General features: G+C 33.1%; 2 protein-coding genes across 2 annotated transcripts in view; both read left to right on the forward strand.

Moving 5' to 3' along the window:
- Positions 1–23,165, forward strand: part of LOC106717229 (sensory neuron membrane protein 2) — a 52,311-nt gene that overhangs the window by 12,117 nt on the left and 17,029 nt on the right. The window contains exons 4-6 of the mRNA XM_014510971.2: positions 11,453–11,713; positions 12,912–13,138; positions 15,305–15,486. Of these exons, the coding sequence (XP_014366457.2) occupies positions 11,453–11,713; positions 12,912–13,138; positions 15,305–15,486 (670 nt within the window). The remainder of the gene's footprint in view (positions 1–11,452; positions 11,714–12,911; positions 13,139–15,304; positions 15,487–23,165) is intronic.
- On the forward strand, positions 18,442–20,950 carry LOC106717228 (A-agglutinin anchorage subunit). The gene has a single exon (XM_014510970.2). The coding sequence runs from the start codon at positions 18,702–18,704 to the stop codon at positions 20,865–20,867; it is 2,166 nt and encodes a 721-aa protein (XP_014366456.2). The 5' UTR covers positions 18,442–18,701; the 3' UTR covers positions 20,868–20,950.

A 23,165-nucleotide genomic window follows, 5' to 3' on the forward strand; every position in this document is an offset into this window, starting at 1 on the left:
GTTCAGATCATTTCTCACATTTATAGTATCGATTATATTTTTGTTGATCCAATCATTTCGGGGTAAATTATTATATTTGAATTTATCTATCTTACAATCGTCTATTATTTTTAAAATTGATTTCTCTAAAACATCATAATTATCTAAAGTGTGTATGTCATTTGCTTGTGAGCCACTTTGGAGAAGTTTATCATAATTAATCGCCTTATAATGTATTTTTTGTGGTTTAGGCGGTGCCCATTTGCCTATTTCAAGATATTGCTGCTTGTGGTCTGACAGAGATGACTCAATAATCGACATGCTAAAAGAGTGATTGTCTACATTTGTACAAATATGGTCTATGATAGTCTTCGTCTTGTCCGTGGCGCGGGTACAGTAGTCTGAGTCTATTTTATTTAGTATTTCATATCCACTCTCTGTTATGGCTTTTACATATTTCGTGACGTAATTGTCCTTTTTCAATAAATCTATATTGAAGTCGCCGAAGACAACTGCCCTTTTTCGTTTCTCTAATTGTGATGTGTATATGTCCAAAAAATTATCCATCGCTGCATCACCGTCAGGCTTATATATCACTCCAATATTCAGACATAACTTGCTAGTATATATCCATAAGTAATGGTTGCCACTATCATAAATATCCTCAGTTACTTCAAAATGTATATTTTTATGAACATAAATGGAGACACCGCCACCTCCTTTGTCTTTCCTGTAGTTGTAGACGTGTGAGTAATTAGGTAGATCGTATATTTTGGCCTCTTGGTCCGATGTAATGTGGGTTTCTGTGAAGATTAGGAAGTGAGTTGTCTTTGGTATTGATTTTATTATGCAGTTTATTTCATCAAATTTCCTATTTGTTCTAATACTTCTCAAATTGGCATAAAAGAAGCGGAGTGATGACGGATTATGGCTAAGGTTTTCATATTTAATTGCTAGATGATGACTTATCTTTTCATTATGTTGTGGTATTCGTTTTTTGACTGTTGAGTTATAATCTTTGGTGTTCCTTTTACATATTTTATAATAAGGTTCTGTTCACCCTCTTGTTGGCGTGTCAGCAGTTCCTCTTTAAGTTTAGACAGATATGTGCGCTGCTTATACGTCTGATCCGAGTGTATTTTAAATTCAGTTTGTTTACTCTTATTGCGAAGGATTAGAAGAGCGACATCTGCATTTTCAAAACATACCTTCAAAGGTCGTGGTTTCTGTGGATTATATTTGCCAATCCTGAATATTTTTATTGGCGGACTGTAACTATCCACTATTTTATTGATTATTTTGCATACTTCATTCTTATCGTACTCTGATCTACCACCTGAACTTTTGAGAGAGGACTCCGGAACATTAAAAATAATTATATTTTTCTGTTTAGTAATTCGCTCCTGACATTCAAAAATCATTTCTTCATAAAAATTTGTAGATATGTTTGAGTGTGTAGGTGAGGAAGATTGGAGACTTTTTATTTTTAGTTCATTTTTTTTACATAGAAATTTTAAGTTATCTATGTCTTTTTTCATTATTTCTTGATCCTCTATTATTTTATCTGTACATATTTTTATACCAACCAATTGTTCTTTAATTTCGTTCATGTCTTGTCGTATACTAGCCACGCTTTCATTTTGTATTGTAGAAAATTTTGTCAGAAAAGATCTCATTTCCTTTTTTAAACTTTCAAATTCTTCCTTCATTCTAAGGTCAGGCTCCGATTCCTTACGCTTACGAAACGTGATTTGTGGTTTATCCATGATTTTACCACCCTCACTAGATTTTGTCAAGTCAGGTTGCGATCCGCCACATTTACTTGTTGATCCCAGTAAACTCATTTTGATATGGTATAAACAAAAATGCACTTTAACGCTAATCGTTTGAAGTTAAGTTAGATTAGCACTAATCGAGTCACAGCGATGAGCCATTCAATAGATTCTTTTGTTCACCGACGGCTGAAGTAGTAAACAACTCGACAGTAAATAGTTTTAAGTCTTATCACGTAATCTCACTAAATTAGTTACTAACACTTACACATTAAGGTCTTTTTTCGATTGGCACTTATTTTATATTTTCGTTAATAATTTGTGTTTATTAGACGCGTCTAGCCCGCAAGCCGGCCACAACGCAACTCATATTTCTATTTCTCATATTTATCCTGTTGTCTGCCATCAATGGTAAATGACAAATCCTCGGCTGTGTTTAAGAAGCCATTGACCATTATAATATCATAAATATGTACTTCAAATAATTATTCGCGATATAATTACACTGGGAAAAAATAACCAGACTAAAATCCTGATTTCAGCATCATTGCGCTGCTTTGGTCGCTTAGCGAAATTTTATTAATATTCAATATAATTTAAAGTATTTAAATTTTCGAAAATCCTATTGCACTTCGAATTAAATTTTACAAAATTTGTACAAAGTATTTTACTCTGCAATGAACTAAAATTTTTCCAACGTTTCACTTTTAGGAATGAAATTTCAGAATAATTAAAAAAATTTGGTAGAACAATTTGATATCTCCACTGTTTAATTTCACTGGAAGCAATCAGAATCTTCTATTACATTTCTTCCTAATAAACAAGATGTTACAAATGATGATGCTTAAAATTAATCCTAGGAAAATGCAAACACACAACGTTTCAATCTAGTCTCGTTTCTAGGATCGTTTTAATTGCATTCTATTTCTTGCACATCCTTTTTGTTCGTTCCTTTTGCTTTTCAGTTTTCTCATAAACTAAGGGCAATAAGGACTCTGTAACTCGTGTGATACTAGTGCATGTTGCGGTCTATCAATATCCAGTGATATATTAGCTCCTTTGACTCCATCTATTGCAGGCCGACCATTTATTTTTGCCTCCCGATTATGCATCGAATTGAAACAAGGTTAATAGTCACACGCGATGTCTTATTTGAGGTTTTGACGGCATATTTTGACACATACTCTCTGTTTTATTCAAAGAGAATGTGAGTGATGACAATGTGACAGTATAACCTTTATCACATCTCAGTCACATCTCAATAAATAACCTTATGCAAAAATCAATCTTTGATGAGGTTTTAGTAAGTGATAAAAATGAAATAATTATAAAGTAATTTATAAAAACACACTTTATGGACAATGGTAGCTGCACAATAAGTAATTGTCAGTTGAGCGCACAGCCGGTGGCTGACAGTAAGAACCTCTCTGAAGAGGCTCCATTCTCGACTTTTCTTTTACCTAGATAAAATCATTCTCGAGACTGATATATAAGTCACATATAAAATAATTGCTTATTTGCAATATGAGATTTTGTCTATTCTATTGTCCTAGTATAGCTTAGGTTAAATATTAATTTTATGTAAAATTGGTGAAATAAACTCTACATGAATTGAACTTTAAAGACGTTGTTAAAATATTGAGACACAAGCAAATACTTGTACCTCAGCAGTAAATACTTTGGTCTTCGCAGAAGTTTTAATAGATGTTTCGCTAAGCACGAAACAATTTTTTTGACGTCCGCATTTTATTCTGCTCGAGTAATTTCTTCAAAGCGAGCGATAAATGTTTAATATTTAGTATCGAATGCTGGAGTATCGAGGCAAATACGAATGCAATTGAGGAATTCACTTTTCGCAGAAAATATGTAAATAAAGCGTCCTCTTTCAACAGCGATCGAACGTTGGAGAGGATCTCAAAGAGTTCCTTTACATTTTCATCGTAACGAAATATTCGAGGTGCAGATTCCGCATTATATCCGCTTAACTTGCACGCGGTTTTGAAATGTCGATAACAAGTAATCGATAAGATGAACTGAATTCCAGTGCAGGAATGACTTTGCTCGGGTTTCCATGTATAATTTTATATTCTACATAAAATTTTAGTTGAATCTTTTTAAATTTCGTTTTCTTTGTGATTGATAAAAGTATATACCATACCTAGAAATCTACTTAAGCGTAGCATAGGTTACAACACTCCAAGAAAGTATACAAATTACCTCGTATTTGGTCAAAGTATTTAGTACTCATACATATCTGCGAAAAGTCTGGTCGATATTTTGTTAGTCGGACCTAAAAAGTGTTTAAAAATAATTGTTTACGAATAAGTTTCTGACACAAGCTGCGCATATTATTATTTCAACAATAATATTGTTTAGTCTACAATAAGTAATCTTTCCTTTCAATGATAAATAACTGTTTCGAATTATTTACAAACATACTTATCATCCAAGTAATTAAATGAAAGTTGGATGCGCTCTTTATTTGATAATAAAGCAATATTTACAAAAGTTGTTTTTTATTACGAATAATTTATAGTTAAAGATAATATTAAAGTCATTAGCATATATTAAGACTGGCGCCTTATACTTATGCGCATTCTGATCTCTGTTTAATTCTTATATTATTATATGTTTATTTTCATAATTGGCATATCTTACTAATATTATAAATGCGAATGTTTGGATGGACGGATGGATGGATGGATGTTTGAAGGTATCTTCAGAACGGCTCAACGGATTTCGATGAAAATGTGCATACTTGTAGCACATAGTTTGGAAGAACACATAGGCAACTTATGAAGATTTTCTTTACTTCCGCGCACACGGAGTCGCGGGCGACAGCTAGTTATTAATAAAGACAACGTGTTCAACCTTGACCTTTTGAGACACGTTGTAAATTTACAAGTATTTTGTATGCGGTTTTAAATTTGTTATAAGTATATACTTTATGAATTCTAAGAAGTATCACCCTGCTAAATCTGTTTGTCTTGTCGTATGCAAGGTCAAAGTTTATAAAATGGAAAGGTTACTCATATTTTGTAAATACAAATATTAAATAAACATTTTGTTACTACCTGCTACCAGACAGACACAAGGAAGACACAATTCCATTACGACCACTACCATTACCACGTTTATCTGAAATAGAAACGAGTTTGAAGAATGAGATGTCATTCTTTACATATTCTACCCGAAGTGTCAAATGTATAAATTAAATGAAAAAATTATTGTCATTGTAATAACTTACCGTTTGTTTCTAAGACCAAAATCATCGTTAAAACATATTGTTACATCAAAGTTAACGATTTTATGCAGAGATTCTGGTTTCAGAAACCAACGATTAGTTAATTATAATGTCTCAATCATTACGACAATCCCTGTGATAGGACTAAACCGCTATTGCAATCAGCGCTCTGGATTTGCGGTCACAAATCCATTTGCCCGTACAGTCGAAGCGACCTTATTGTACAATATCCTGTTCTATTTAATAACTGATCAAATAACATTTTTACTATTATTATTGTTATATTCTTGTCTTACAAATTTTGATTGTTAAAATGATCATATGAACCATGGTTGTAGACCGAGAAGGTCTCTACTCGGTGGGCATAAGTCAAACTAATTTATAACAGCTTACTAGCATCCTCTGTCAATGTCAAAAATTGTCACAAGATCCGAAGAAGTTCATGTGAGATATACATCTATATATATCTATATATATAAAAGAAAGTTGTGTTAGTTACACCATTTATAACTCAAGAACGGCTGAATCGATTTGACTGAAAATTGGTGAGCAGGTAGCTTAGAACCAGGAATAGGACATAGGATAATTTTTACCCCGTTTTTTTTTTTTTTATTCCGCGCGGACAGAGTCGCGGGTAAAAGCTAGTTATATATATAAAAGAAAGTCGTGTTAGTTACACCATTTATAACTCAAGAACGGCTGAATCGATTTGACTGAAAATTGGTGAGCAGGTAGCTTAGAACCAGGAATAGGACATAGGATAATTTTTACCCCGTTTTTTTTTTTTTTATTCCGCGCGGACAGAGTCGCGGGTAAAAGCTAGTTATATATATAAAAGAAAGTCGTGTTAGTTACACCATTTATAACTCAAGAACGGCTGAATCGATTTGACTGAAAATTGGTGGGCAGGTAGCTTAGAACCAGGAAACGGACATAGGATAATTTTTACCCCGTTTTCTTTTTCTTTTTTTTTATATTCCGCGCGGACGGAGTCGCGGGTAAAAGCTAGTTATATATATTTTCTGTCAGAACTAATCGCGACAGCAGCGGCTCTCTCTCCGGCTCATATACTCGTATTGTTTAATTATACTTCAAATTAATTTTCTATTTATATTAACTTCAGTTCATTATCATCTTTCTACTCGTCTTAATATACCTCTATTTTAATAATAGTTTAGATATATAGTTTGTAATAGTATTGATAATAACACAATTCAAATTATTTCTATCTGAGCACGATATATATGTCGTGATCAGATATAAATTAAATAGATATATTAAATGTTTCGACTCCTTATACGAGGAAATACTTTTAATTAAATTATATATGAGAGCTCAGTCATTTTATTTGCGTCTCGGTTTACAAGGGGATTCAATTAGCCTCCATTGCGGGCCCTAGACTGTGCCATTACATTCGCTTCATAAAGTGAATCGCGTAATGAGCCATTTTTAACTTTTGCACCATTTCAAATACGAGAACACGTATATTAAACTATATTAAATAATATTAATTGTACATTAGAAGTGAAACTAGGTAGACCAAAATCCTGTCTATAGGTAGAATAATAAATATTTGGTACAGACACAGAATATTTTGTGGAAGAACACATATAGGAACACACATAGGCTACTAATTTGGTTTTTAGTTTCACGCGGACAGAGTCGCTGGCGACAGCTATTTTCATCTAAAACAACAAAAAGTTCAAAAGAAATAAAGAATTGTCTTGATCGTATTATTAGAAGATAGAAATTAAAATATATATTTCCTATAATCTATTGAAAAGTACTTCGCCAGAATTGCCTGTCGTCACTCATACTCCTAGAAATTAAACTTGAGACTTAAAAGTGACGCGACGACACTAAAGCTAGGGAATGTTTATAGTGGAAATAAATACACAGACGAGCATAAAAATGTTATCATTTGAAAGCGAAATAAATAATAATAATTATCTGTACTCAAAATTTTAAGAAAAAAGAGCGTAAAAGAAAACAAAGTCAAACGACTTTAAAAAGGCTTTACATGCTGGCGTGATTAATTTTAATGTATTTATACTCAATTTTAAGGTACAAATGTCATATTGAGGCAACATGTTGACAAAGCAAATGAAACACTGAACATTAAGCAATTTAAGCAATTTTTTAATTTTTTTTTATGTAAAAGGTTTAATTCGCAATGAGCAATAGTTGGAATTTTAAATTAATAGCTAATAATATACGGTAATACATCATACATACATTTCGTAATCAATTGTTAATTTTCAAAAGCACATTTTTCTTACGTAAAATCACAGATAAAAATTTAACAATTAATAATTTATTACATTCCTAGTGATCATAATATTAATTCCATTTTTAAATTTTTATTCTACGTCACTCCAATTTTATTAGTCACATTTCTAAAGTGCTGCTGCTGAGTTATTATTTTATTGCACGATAGCAAATAGTGAATAATATTGTTAGCAGATTCACGTAATTGCCTCTTCAAATAGACATCGATTTTCTCCCTCGAGCGACCGCCTTTCAAGTGCAGAAGTATTATGAAACTAAGTGCTATGCAATAAAATTGTTTACCAAAGAAAACGTAACCGAAGATCCAATTAAATTATAACAGAAAAAGGAGTACAAGTTGTTTATAGAATCACATTATTACATAAAATATAATTAAATCTTACTAATATTATAAATGCGAATGTTTAGGTCGATGAATGGTTGGGTAGATAGATGTTTGTTACAAGGTATCTCCAGAACGACTTCGTGAAACTCGCTGAAATTTGGCATATATGTAGAACATAGCCTGCAGGAACACATAGGCTACTAATTAAATATTTTTAAATACGCGCGGACGGGGTGGCGGGCGACTGCCAGTGTAAATTAATATTCTGAGCTCTCAAATTGAACCTGATTATTTCATATTTTATTTTTTACATCAGACAAAACAATACAGATTATGTATTTATTATATAGAACCTTTAATATATTTTCGGTCAGATATTACACGAGTAAACAAAAAAGTCACCTCGTGCTGTTAACAAGTTTCTGCATGTGTGCAAGGCATTCAACATTTTTTAGCTAATACGTAACACCTTCAAATAAACAAACACATTTAGTATGTACACTTATTAAAGGTCAATGGAATAAACAAAAAGAAAAGTAACTTGTTTATCAATAAATACATTTATATGGTTCTTATCGTAAATAGCTTCGCAAGTGACCAAGCAAGATTTTTATTTAATGATGTAAGCACTCATATTTTTATTGTCTCCTGTCATTGTCTCCCCCATTACGCCTTACTGTGGGCGTCACATGGCTGCAAAAGAAAAGTAGAAGGTGCCCCCCATTGATCATCACAACTTACTGGATATTTCGGTCGAACGGAGTCCATTGGAGCCCTCGATAACTTTGTCCAGATCGTACTCTTGAAGGGTATTATGAAGAAGAATAATTATTAATATTACAGATATTTTGTTAACATAGTTTGGTTGTAAATAACTTAATTGTTTTGTATCAGAATATGGCGCTTAATTGAAAATTGCTACTTTTGTCTGTGTAAATTGACTAATTTGTTAAGAAAACAACTCCAGTTGCTATTAGGTACTCCAATTCTTAAATAAATAAGTGGGATTTGGAATTTAAAAAAAAAACAATCTTACAATAAAACGATACTATACATAAATTTTTTTCTTTGTTTATTAGAATTGTTTTGCGAAGTGTTTGCAACATAAATTCTTGCGATCGCTCTAACAATGGGAATGATGACACCGGACCTTATCGTTTAATAAAACTACTAAACACGATACCAGTGCATTTTCTACAAAATATTCCGCTTTGTGAATCGTGTGATAAAATAAATTGAATTTTTGTTTACTAGTAATAAAAAACGTTTGAACTGCAACACTAATTTTATCTTTTGATCTGTTTAGTGAAGGAAAAACATAGACTAGAAATAAAAAAAAAAATGAAAATATTTCGCGTCAAAATAACAAGCAATATCTGTAAATTTTATTGATATAGTTCCTTCTTTGTAAACACCTTTTTGAGCCGTGGAATATACCTACCTCTATGAAGATACAATAAATTGCATTTTAATCCTAATAATCTTTTTCTGTGAACAGATATTACAAAACGGTCGCTATTTTAGTTCGATTATACGTTAATTAAAAATCTTCACCATAAAACTTAATTTATTCTGTTAATTAATAAACAAATGCGTAACGCTACCGTGACCAATGCCGTGTTCTACTCATCGCGTAATACTTTTATAAAGGTTAAAAAGCTAAACAAGGAAATAACGCGATGGATATTTAATTTATTGTTATAATCGCTTTCCATAATGTTAATTTGTAATGTTGTTGATTATTGTATTTTTTCTATATAGAGATGATATCTTGATACGGATTTACCTCATACAATCTTACTAATATTATAAGTGTTTATGTGGATGGATGGATGTTTGTATGAAGGTATCTCCAGAACGGCTGAACGGACTTTGATGAAATTTGTAGAACACAGTCTGGAAGAACACATAGTCTACTTAAGTTTTTTTTTAATTCCGCGCGGATGGAGTTGCGGTCGACAGCTAGTGTAGTAATAACTAACAAATACAGTAACAGCAGGTGTAATAGTAGATAAATCATCATATTTTAAGCATTATCTACTAAAATATTTGTACTTTAGCAAAGTTCTAAATACCTTTAAAAACTTTACTTTTAAAATTTTGTACGGTGATTAAATCGGTGTACAAGCGGGTGCCTCTAAACTCACTTATAAAATAATAAAGGCTAAAGTAGAGCTTTACGTTTTAATGGCTATGTTGTATACAAAATGCAACTTTAGGTTATTCGCTTCGGCCATTACACACTGTAGTGAATGACTTTCACATATGTTGAGGGCCAGCAGATTAATTTGCACTGACGCTCTTCAGACGGGGCTTACATTCATCCGGTGTTAACTAGCCCTAGCTGATTCCAATCGGCTCGACTCTCGTGCCGGGATCCATTTGCTACCACTTCAGTGAAATTAAAATCTGACTACGGAATTGATGAAAATTAATTTGGCTCGCGTAAAAAATAAATTGCTGTCGAGATTATTGTGTGTACAAAAATTGGATGCACTGATTAAATAAACTATTGGGAACCGTTTCTTAAATCCACTAAGTTGCTAAAAAAAATTATGACTGAGCGAAATCAGTTCGATGTCGAAGTATTCAATTCAGAAATAAGCTTAATTTGAAATTGTCACAGATTTACTCATAACAAAATCAATATTAGGCTAGTTCGTTAGCCAGTTATCCTTCCCACAACTTGGTAAAATTTTACTTTATATCGGTTCTAGAACTAAGTTCTACATTGTCGTTTTTATTATACAACTTTATTTCCCCTTTCTCCTTCCAAATATATAAATATGCGTTAATCTGGATTACTTAAATTACTCTCACCTATTTTCCTTTGATACAAACCACTGAATACAATCTCAATTTAAATCTCAGAATACTGACTACACACATGACACTTTCAAATTTCTTTCGCTATATTTGTAGTAGCTGTCTTATAGCTGTACGCGCAGTGTTAAATAACTTAATTCGTAGCCCATTTGTTCTACGAGACTATGTTCTACATTTATCTCAAATTTCAGTGAGATCTGTTTAGCAGTTTGTGAGACCTCCTTCTAACAAACATCCATGATTCCATCCAATCATCTTAACATTCACATTTATAATGTTAGTAAGAAGTAAAATTTTTGAGTCGGTTTAAATCTCGAACATTTTAGTTTTATTTTGTATTTAACTAGGTTGTGTCAAAAGCAACGTGATCCCCGTCCTCGTCCGGGCGGGACAGCGTAAGCTACAATGTGCACGATCAATATGAGCCATATCACATTTATCACGTGTCTCTTTCATGTTTACGTTATTATTATACTTTCATACGTTAACGATTGTACAGTTTAGGTTTATATAAGTTAAACATAAAAAATACAATGTAGTTTCATTCTGTCATGCCTATAACGGCAGGTTTATATAAGGTTAAGCAATTGAAATCACCGCAATGTAATTTGTAATTGAACCTTAACATAAACTTCCTTTTTGTAATCTGCAAGTGATTAAGTTGACAAACAAACTTAATAAGTAGATTATGTGTTCTTCCAGACTACGTTCTACATTTGTGCCAAATTTCATCAAGATCCATTGAACCGTTCTGGAGATACCTTCAAATAAACATCCATCAATTTAACCATTCGCAATTATAATATAAGTAAGAAGAAGTCCCAACACGAACTTGTAACAAGTTGTAAACACTAGATAATATGTGTAGTTTGACACGCATGCAAGTAAAATTTTGTTAATTACGTATGCGTATTGAAAATTAAAACTTTTATAAAATATAATGTTTGTTTGCAAATGTGACCGATGGTTTTTTTAAATGTTTTTATGTTATGTATAAAATCTACATCATTGTTTCAGCTTATTCTACAAGTAGCAGAGAAGTCATTTCCCGACTTAATGGGTATCATAAACTCTGCAATGACCGGAGTGTTCGGAAGATATAGTAATCCTATAGCCGATGTCAAAGTCCGTGATTTGCTGCTTGATGGTATTAGATTCTGTGAAAACCCCGGTCTCATTGCTAGCATCGTCTGCTCTCAGATTAGAACCATCGGGGCTACTTCTAATAACTTGGTTGTACAAGAGGATGGTTCTATTATATTTGCCCTTCTTATATCAGTAAGTTATATCTGAATAGTATTAAATTAGTAATAATATACAATTTGGATTTATAATTTCATTTAAAGCTTTAATACCAGATATTACTTGTACTCGTATCTAAGTGAAACTTTAATAAATAAATACTCGTGTTTCATCAAAACACTGTGATATTCAATCTCTCAATTCAAGTTTAAAACAATTCTGAATAGTCAATACCTTTGTTTGAAAAGCTGCAAAATGTTCTGTCCAAAACAAATCCACCAGTTGTCATTTGCCCGAGGCATTGTATAACTGAAATTTCTAGTGCAACAACGCATTTTTTCGTATATGCTCAACATTCTAGTGGATGTTTGTGGAAAGTATTCAACGATTCGAGCTTACATTTGAAGCTACAGAAGCGAGCAATTAAAGTTCTAAATTCTGGAGCTAATACATGCCAGTGGTTGACCATGAGATGGATATTGAAGCCACGTATTTTTAATTAACACACAAGTCCCTTAAAATAGTTCAAATATTGAGCCTCACTTTAATACTTCAAATCAACTAAGTATAACTCTGAAGAACTATCAAAGGAAATGTAAAAGAGAATAGAATATGTTCTTTTTCCTGTTTATTTATATTTGTTCAACTTTTTTTGAGTTATTCTTTTACTTCCCTATTCTTTATCAATTGTTCTTATTTTAGTCGCGATTTTGATACTATTATTTTCACTATCTATTTGCGAAAACTATAAAAACACAGTTTTCCAGTTAAATAAAAATAAAATATTAGGATTGGAATTATTACGAACGATTGCAAAACAACTTGTGTACGTTTCATTTTATTTGAATAAATATTACTAGTTGCATCCTGGAAGAAGCAGGAAAATAACATGGCAGAATTGAATCAATTCCATATACAATGTTCGATGTAAACGTAGAAATTTATAAAATACCCCTTTGGAATTTTCCATATTTCCGAACGACTGCATGTGTAATTCAAGAGAGAAAAATTGCTTTGAGAATATGTATAATATTTTCCTATTTTCTATTTCAATTCTATGGTTAGGTTAAGGTAGCTTAGAACATATTTGAAGCAAATACTAGTTAAATAAGTTTTTTTTTTCGATAATTAATATTAACAGACACTCCAATTTAATTAACATTAAGGGATAGATAAAATTCACAATTGATTTTATTTAAAAATTGCAATATTGTTAACAATAGTTCTTTTGCAGAGAATACAACCCAGCAGTGTGTACAAGGTGCACAGAGGTATTAACAATCCAGAGGACTTGGGACGCATCATATCTCTAAATGAAACGTCGCGGTTCTACTATTGGGTTGACGAGGAGGAAGGAAAACCGAGCGTTTGCAACATGATCAATGGAACCGACTCTAGTATATACAATCCATTTGTTGATATCACGAAATCACTGTTCGCCATCAACACAGACATATGCAGGCAAGTCTCCTTTGTCTGTCCGACCATTAGTGTTATTATGCTCAATCCTATAATCCGCTTAGCTTTTAGGGACCTGTTATGCTCTAATCCGATAAACATTTGAAATACATATCAATAGAAACATTGCTTTCATGTTTTAATATTGTCAACATTACAAATACTTTATTCTACTCTTAGTTGCCAACTATGAGTTTGAATAATTGAATGCGTTCTGTAGGATTATGTTCTTCATAATCGTAGGGATAAGCCATCTGAGGAACCAGAGGCCAGTCGAAATAAATACTGCATTTTGTGATCTGGCTAAAATAAAAAATCTATATATTTGACTATTAAAAGTAGCAAGTTTCGATAATATTGATCATAACAAATCAAGAAGGTTTTGAATAGCTTTGAATATAAATGAATAAATATTATATGAAGTAGTAAGAGCAATTAATTTGCTTTGAAATTCAGCAGTCATTTCAAATGAAAGCACTAATGCATGTACCCGTTTCCACCGAATGCAAAATGCTTTCCCGCGAGCTATGTTTGTGCAAATCTATTCATGTACGACGTTAATTAGCAGATTTTAAGCAAAGTTCAAACTCAAATTGGCTTGAAGTAAAACAAAGGATTTTAATGAACATTTCTATGAGGTACGTACAAAATACATTTGTATAAATATTTGTATGATTCATTTTAAAGGGGTGTCGCTAACCTGGGGGATGATTGAGGGAGGGATGACTCCCTGAGTATTGCTAGTGGTTGATATACCTCATTTTAAATACTGCACGTTTGAATGAATTCAACGATAATCGGATTATGTTTTTACTAAAGTTAAGCCTCGATGTTTCTGTTAAAATTTTCATTACCAGTCCAATGTCGATTTGTAAAAGCGTATGCAATATTGAAACATGAAATTATTATTTCAAGGAAGTCAACACAATTTCATAATATCCTAAGTAAAGTTTGTACATAACGCAACTGAACGTTGAAATCAATTTTATTCTTTCTGTTCGATAAATACCGATTAACTTAATATACTTACCTGCTGTAACACTTACATAAAAATGTTTTCATCGCTTTCATTCTTGTTTTAAAAACTAAGATAAATACGTGTTTTTCTACGAGCGCTTTGTCAGTGGAAATCCAAGGTATTACTGTTGCAGTACGAGTTTAGCGATAAAATATAAGCGGCTTGAGTAAATAATTTAATTCCCATTTCTCTCATGTTATTATTTATTTTTAAATCATTTTAAAACAGCTTCAAAGCGATTGCGTTCGATGTTTCAGTGTAAATTAAAACAGTTTTCATTTATACGGGCGTTTACTTTCTGGACTCTGCCATGTTGGTTTAAAGTTTTTATTTATATTTATGCAAAGAAAATGCAGAACGAACGCTTTGATAGCGGTGTTTACTATATGTTGCGTCTGCTTCTATCAGATTGCCTGTTTATGTAGTATGTCTGTTCGTTAGATGGTATATAAAACATACACCTGCAGATACATACATATACATTATGTTGCTTTGTCGCTTACTGGAGGAATATTTTGATATGTAATTAGACAAAAATTCGCACCGGGCCATCGAGGTTCACTATGGCCCAGTCACCCCTTACTTTGGGTGGGCTCCGAGCACCTCGGTGGAGACATATATGAGCTGACACCGTAAAACAATGGAATGTCTATCCATCCAACAAATCATGTCCAGTACCAGTATAATTGTTCACACACACGCACATGTTCATGTCATCATCTCCCTTTTCATAGACTTATCTCTGTAATTACAAACCTCAAAGGCGCATTTGAACTTGCATTCAATTATCTATATTAATATATATATCATCATGTAATACCCTTGTCACAAGTACATCTGTTTCACGTGTCCCTTTGTGAGCGCTAATCCCTAAATTCAATTTAGTGATAGCTCCGATGGGATCAGTTATCTATAGAGAGACAAAGTTAGCAAATTCAGAATATCCAACCTAATTGAATGGCGTCGATGTAATAAGTTATGCTCTGGTTAAGGATATTGGAGTCCAACGGATGAAATCGACATTCTGTCACATACATACTTATCAACTCATTCTTTCGAAAAGAGGTCTCATAAGATACGCTAACTCTTTTCGTAGGATTACTTTTTTAAACTATTTAAACTTGTAATGATATTAATTTATTGTGTAACAGGTCCGTAGAACTGCGGTATCAGTACGATATTGACTACGAGGGTATACCGGGATACAGGTTCTCTGCCAACGAATGGTTCTTGGACAATGATGATGGTTGTTTCTGTCTCAATTTAACAAGTGGAATAACCAGAGAGGATGGTTGCTTACTGAGAGGTGCTGCGGAACTTTACAGTTGTGTAGGTGAGTGTGCATTCATTTATTTATCTGCTTATTATTGCATGGTCTTGCAAACAATGGACCTGCATTCCTATTGGTATTGGTCCGCATATTTTAGTGCGTTCATATTAAATTAAATTTCTTTTTTTACTTTAAATACTCTTCAGTCCTATTAACTCTTTCAAGATCATAAAATTATTAAAGTAGTTAGAGAAGCATTTTCTTTCTACAAGATGATATCAAATTCGGCCGTGAATTTACATGGAATTTTTTCTCGATATCTACACATATTAATAAAAATGAAGTGTTAGTATGTAATATCAAAAAAAAAACATAATTCGGGAACATGATGTATATGATTCTGTAATGCGGGAATATAATAAGATATAATAGGCTACTTTTTCTTTTTTTTTTCATTCGCGGCTACTGCTACTCAAAATATCAAAATAAAAATCTTATATTCAAAGTGTTAAATCAAATAGAAAGATGTGGGTCGTGAACGATGTCCAATCAACGAAGTGTAGCAAACTTCATGGTATCCAGTCAAGTGAAATGTTCTGACGCTTGCAACGGACTTCACAAACGTTTCCATCTAGCAAATGAACTAAGGTGAAAAGTAGGTCAAGTGAAAAATAGAAACGGACCGCTTATTTTTATTAGAGTTTAAACCGATGTAATTCTATAAAAATATAGTTACGCTAGTCTGATGATTTTGCCGAGGACTTAAATAATTTTTAAATTTTTATGTTACAGTCGGGGATATTATTTTCCCACCCATTTCGTCAGAATGTTTTTGACACTATAAGAAATGTATAATTTAGCACAAATATTAAAACACAAAAAATATGTGCTAAATTAGACAGTTTTTAAAGAGGTCACAAATTTTATTTTTTAACAGTACATCGTAATACTCCTTAGTACAATAAGGTTAAAAACATGTAACTCACAATTTCAAGAATGAACTTAACTTAACCGTGAACTTTTATGAATTCAAGGTTTGATGTTCTTGAGTCAAAAAGTCTTATGTCATTATTTTATAACACTTAAAACTCATCATAAATTTAGGAATTACAACTAACCATCTGTCCGTATAGACTTTAGAAAAAGTAGCCTATAAGCTATTCCAGGCAGGGATCCGTTTCTGCTCCAATTTACTATCAATAGGTAAAAAGGCACTGATTATTGTATATAAAAATAATGTTCGCTGTCGTTTTCCAGCGAACAAAATAACTTAATTTGAACAGAACAAACGACGGGCTTGTAACGTAAACTCGTCAAGGTTCTGTGTACACTGTAGTATACTGGTGAGTCTGTACACATGTCGAGTACTGCCACGAGCACGTCACCGTACACTGCCGTACATTTTCCTTGCTTACTCACTTGATGAACTAAGTAATTCCACGGCTTTGTGTCTACCTAGGTTCACGCTAACAAACTATAATTGTAGGACCAAGTTATTGTATGTGATAAATTCACTATGTTTTAGTTTTTTTTTTTTATTGGAGAAGGGGGCAAACGAGCAACGGACCGAGTTTGTTCATGAAAGATTTTATGAAAAATCATCGGGTGGCATTTTAATAACTTAGGCTTATTATTTTACTTCTATTATTTGTGTTTATAAAATATTACAACAAAACATAATAAACTTACAAAATATTCCCATAAAGCTTACATATTCCCATACAAACTTTCATTCCCTATTCCCTATTGTTATTTTGCACCCTTGAGGGTAAAACTTTCCCAAACGTTGAACGTTGAATTGGAAATTTGTATGGATGTATCGTCATTCAAAAATGACGATACATCCATACAAATTTCCACCGCCACTTTCAACCCCTTTTTCGCTTTAAAAATTGGATATCCTTTCTCAGGCTCTAGACTATCTGTGTACTAAATTTCATTTTAATCGGTTCAGTTGTTTTGGCGTGAAAGCAGGAGAGACAGACGGAACAGAGTTACTTTCGCATTTATAATATTAGTAATGATGAGTCATTTAGTGTAAAAAAAAAAAGGTTTTATGTACCTCGTTAGATTTTAAAGAATGCTTTTTTTTAAAAAACAATGGAACCGTATTTTATTGTCTGTTACATATTTTAACGCTAAAATAGCTATATTTCTTAATAACGATACAATAATAACTAAACCCTAATTTTTTTGTTTTATTATTCGCATATTTATTTAATTGTATTCAACAACATTCTTGGTGTTGACATCCAATTTACTGAAAAGTGCGTCTAAACTGGATTCCTTATCTCAACTCCCTTTGTAAAACATTTTCCGAGATGCATAAAGAAACTCATTTTCTTGTAGGCAAAGAGAATTGAATTCTTTAGTTAATAAAAAATGGTTACAGCACTGAGAGAATTGCAATTAAGAACTACGGACGAGGTAGAGCCGTTTCATAAAATTGATACCGCTTGTACGACGGTACTTGCTAATATACCTACTCTGTTTTTCTTCACAACCGTACCAGTTGATTAATTTTAATACTTCATAATATTAACAAGGAGAAAATTCTATTATTAAACACTTTACAATCTAATGTTTAGATAATGTATGGATAAAATTGTTACAATGATGTAACTCACACGAGTGGTAACAGTGGTTAGAATGCAATTAATTTAAGTTTAAAACATAGGTCAGTTTGAACTTACCTAAATTTGCCATCTGACCTACTGCGGAAGTAATACGAGTTAATGTTTAAGTACCTCAATGTTTACTAAATGCTTATCGGAGAAGCGCAACCAAAACTCGTCTTTATTGAAAACCTTTTTCCTGTATTTGTTTTCAACACAAAATGACAGAGTGACTATAGTCCTAATGGAAGGCATTTTATATTTGAAAGGAGTACGTGATGAGTGCGTATGAATGAATGGCACTAAATTTTTTAAATACAAGAGTTTGGTGTTTTTTTTTGGGAAGGTGGAAATATTGATGTAAGTAATTTATAATAGCTTTTATTTGACTACCTGTGAGTTCGCGACGCGCTAGCGTCAAGGCAAACCGCTACGTTTCGAACATCAACACCGTTCAGCTGCCATTTAGTGCTCATCACTAGTCAACAACCCGTACCGATCGGATGATATAATTATCCGCGCTCCAAAATGCTCGGCAGTTTAATTTCAAATAATTAATATTACCGTTAAATACGGGTGTGACACAGATAGTGCGCGGGCGCGCGGCGGGAGGCAAAGGTAAAAAAGCGAGCGTTCGGCTCCGGCGTGCCGACACACGTGAAGATGTATACCGTGGCATTGTTGACGAGTACGCTTCTGGCTCTCGTCGGGGCGCGCATTTACGAGCGATGTGAGCTCGCACGCGACCTGCTGCAGCTGGGAGTACGCAAGGATCATATAGCAACATGGGTCTGCATTGCCTACCACGAATCCCGCTTCGATACCGCAGCTCGCAACCCCAGCAGCGGCGACCACGGCCTGCTGCAGATAAGCGAAATATACTGGTGTGGCGCCGGCAAAGCTTGCGGACTTCCTTGCTCCGCATTACGTGACGATGACATCTCTGATGATGTAGAGTGTGCACTTAGCATATATGAAGAACACACCCGGATACAAGGAAACGGATTCCTCGCATGGGTGGTGTATCCACATTATTGTAAACACAATGCGAAAAAATATTTGGCCGACTGCGATCATTCTGTCAAAGATTCGAGCAATAAATTTGAAGATAAAGCACGTGCATCACATGTATTATATGATTCTTACCCTAATATTAACTTTACCTCAACTAACCAAGTGAAAAGTGAGTTCTCATATTCTCAAAGTGATCGTTCCGTTCCATCGTTTTTGTCGATAGTATCGTTACTCCGCGGTAAATACGAGCAAGACTTTGAAAGAGATTACAACAAAAATAAAAAAGTTAACTGGGCACAGTTTAAAATTGATAACGTGGATGATCTGACATTGCCTGATTTCAATAGGAGACCAAATTTCAACTTCCTTGAACCGGTCACCGCGCGCTTGTCTACAACTTCAACAACCACGATGGAACCAGAGCCGCAATACAAACCGGTGAAACCGTGGAGAACCATAGAGACGAATCAGTTTAGACGTAGAATGATGAAATTTAATAATACACCGCTGGAAGAAATGAGGAAAAAAACTGTGTACGAAAATTCTTTGGTTGTCACGACTCCACTATTTGTTGCATCTGCTGAAACAACAACGTATAGTTCACCCACAACGAGGCGAATACCATATGAAAATAATAATTTTTTATCAAGTAATGCGTGTTGTTCAACTGTTGCTCATGCAAGTAAAACAACGACTAGCCCAATGGAAAAAACAATTTATTTTCCAACTCAAAGTGCTGTGTTTTCTTTCACAACACAAAAACCATCATTATTTTTGACAACACCAAAATCTACAATATCTTCCACGACACAGAAACCTGCAATTTTGTTCACAACGCGGAAGCCAGAAATATCTTCCTCAACGCGGATATCACCAATATATTCAACAACGCATAAACCAACAACATCTCTTTCGTTTCCAATAACACAACAAAATTATGGGGGATTAAATTCTTCTGAGCAACTACCAACGAAGGTTTCTGAAGCCACCGAGAATAGAGCGAAAAGCTTTTGGGATACTTTTGGCTACCTTACAACTCCATCACCAAAATTAAAACAAGCTTCCTTTTCGTCTAAGTCCTTGGAGACCTCAACTACGAAACCATATGTGTCGACTCAATCAGCTGTACAACAAATCACCGCAAGTAGAGTATTTCCAACTCAAAGGTATAACTCTATAAATGTAACCAGAATTGGAACAACAAATGAAATATTTTCTACAAAGCCAACAGTAAAACAATTCCCCGTATCAAAACCAACTGCATACACTGGGAAGACAACAAAAGGTTGGACTGTGCGTCCAACACAATATACACAAAGATATAATCCGATTAAAACATATATCAGTGAATATAGAACAGAGAGACCAACTTTTACATGGAGACGTGGAAAATCGTTCACCAATGACTATCAAAATGTAACAAAATATGTTACTGCAAAACCATCGCTAACGGTTTTTAGTTCAACAGAAATTCCGTCTACAACCTCAAGGCAATATTCGAACCAAGGTGTGTTTAAAACTACACACGATTTATCGTCAATACCACCCACATCGTCTACATTTTCCAGCATTTCAACGAAATCGAATACTCAAACAAAGGACAGACAAGAAACATCTGAAAGAATTGTGGCAACAACGCCAGCAATGACAAAAACGACCTTTTCTATATTTGATATTTACTTGAATCCTGCAAAACGTCAACAGGTTCCAAATTATAAGGTTTTATTTTCTGGTAACAGCGCTTCTAATTTTAAAATATTCTCCGGTGGAACCACCTCCGCTCCATTTAGTAGAAACCTTTCTAAAAAAAACTAAACTTTTACCAGTGAAGTGCAAAACTAAATTAGGGTACAAACTTTTTAACAATTTTTTTATCTGATATTGTAATAATTTTTATAAGACTTTGAAATAATATTATTTATTTGTGAAATATATAATTGCGAATGTATACATACATATATAGCGTGAAATTTATAGTATTTACTATTGTTTTTAAACTGTTAATATATAAGAAGGCAAGCAAATGTATATTTGGAGCGACTAACTTTTATTATACATAATATGGATTTAAAAACTGCTATGCGATTTGTAAAAAAATTCTAATGTAAAAAGATAAATAGCTTGTAAAAAAACAACTAGAAAAATATTATATTATGTATTATAAACGTCCTTCACTTGTTATTCAAACACTAGAAAATAAGTTTGCTCAAAAATATGTTGACAATAGTTTTTTTTTTGATATAAAATAATCTTATGTTTTTTTATCTAAATGAATGACTTATTATATGATATTATGTTTGAAAAATAAAAACTATTCTGGTCATTTTAACGAAACGCTTGTTTTCTAAAAAAAGGGATTTTCTATTATGTGAATCGATCAAATTGTCTGGGCTGATTATTGAATTATATGTCTAAAGTTCAATGTTCAGATGTACCAAAGCGTTTGAATAATTTACCAACTTCTTTGTCTCTTGGAGTATTGACCTTTGTCACACAAACCTTCTCAGTATCTCATTGCGCATGCATTACATCAGATTTGGTAAAGAACGTGCATGAAGTTAAGTTAGATATAACTCCGTTATCCCAAAACGGCTATAGGACATTTTGCGCAACCGTAAAGGTATTGTAAAGAATAACCTCGCTTAAAATGTTGATCAAACGCTCTGATAAGAAAACTAATAAAGCGATAAAATTACATTATCTTCATTATAAGTTAAAATATGATGTTCTTATTATAAAGTAGGAAAACAACATTTTCATCCATCAAACGTTTAGCTTTCAAAAGAATAACGATATTTGGCGGTGGATCATAGGTTAGCTGTCAAAAAGTGTAGGCATTCGATAACTTTGATGTATTATTTAACATCTTGACCTTTGCTGCTGTAATCATTCCATTTTTAAGGTCAATGGCGAAAATTAATATTCAATGTTTGACATCTACAGTAGGTAAACCAGCAAAGTTGTTGGTCAACGACATAGTATCTTGTTAAACTGGTTATTCTTCGACAGGTGCGAGAAAACATTAACATCATTAACAATTTTATTTTTTATTTATGCTTAGAAAAAAATACTTTCGATATCTCCTAAGTGTAGATTTAACTGTAAATGCGGCAGCTGATCTGATCCCAACTCTTGAATAAACAAAGCGTTCGTTGTTTCTGAAAAGAAGACTCAGGGACTTTAATGAAGAGTTTATAAGTACTAACTTTTAAACGTTTTAATTCCTGTGTTTAATTGTAAATTGTGTAAAAATTTTCTCGTACTCTTCATAGTCCGTCAAAGACAAGAAAAATTGTTATTACATTACCATACCAAAAGCTCTTTATGAACACAAAATGGTTGATATTGTTCACTACTAAAAAAGGTTACCCGTTTATCAACTAAATTTGATACTTTTGTGATTTTAAAAAAAATAGAGTGCATATTGTTTTGCACAGTTTTAAATGCTAAATGTGCAAACGCAAATCATTTGATATAAATACTAGCTGTCGCCCGCGATTCCACCCGCGCGCATTTAATAAAACCTTAATAGGAGTATGAAAAATAGATAGTAGCCGATTCTCAGACCTACTGAATCTTAATATATATATTTCTTGTGTGCGTGTGTATGTGACTGAACTCCTCCTAAACGACTGGACCAATTTTGATGAAATTTTTTGTGTGTGTTCGTGGAGATTCGAGAATGGTTTAGATTTACAGTTTTTTTTTTTTTTTTTTTTTTTTTTAATTCCGCGCGGACGGAGTCGCGACCGACAGCTAGTATGCATATAAAATTTCATAATAATCTGTCAAGACGTTTCGGAGGAGTATGGTAACTAACATTGTGACACGAGAATTTTACATATAAGAATAAATAGGTATTCTATATAGCATTGGAACTAGTGTAAGCGCCTTTTGTGCTACCACATAGACGGTGGTTTGACTACGTGCTTGTACCTTGTTGATGTATTAATTAAGCTTCAGTAATGACTCGCTTTGAATGTGAACATATAGGCATAGCAGAGAAGTACAGTACATGATGGTTAACCACTGCAACTCCGTGGTTGTTTCTATGTTGTTTGATGTGGGAAGGACTCTGGTTTATTTGTACACGTACCTCAAAACATTTATAGC

Source organism: Papilio machaon, chromosome Z (genome assembly GCF_912999745.1).
Source record: "Papilio machaon chromosome Z, ilPapMach1.1, whole genome shotgun sequence".
NCBI classification, from domain to species: Eukaryota; Metazoa; Arthropoda; class Insecta; order Lepidoptera; family Papilionidae; genus Papilio; species Papilio machaon.

What these genes read in the sequence shown, in the direction of transcription:
- LOC106717228 (XM_014510970.2), top strand. Translation starts at nt 18,702, where the DNA reads ATGTATACCGTGGCATTGTTGACGAGTACGCTTCTGGCTCTCGTCGGG.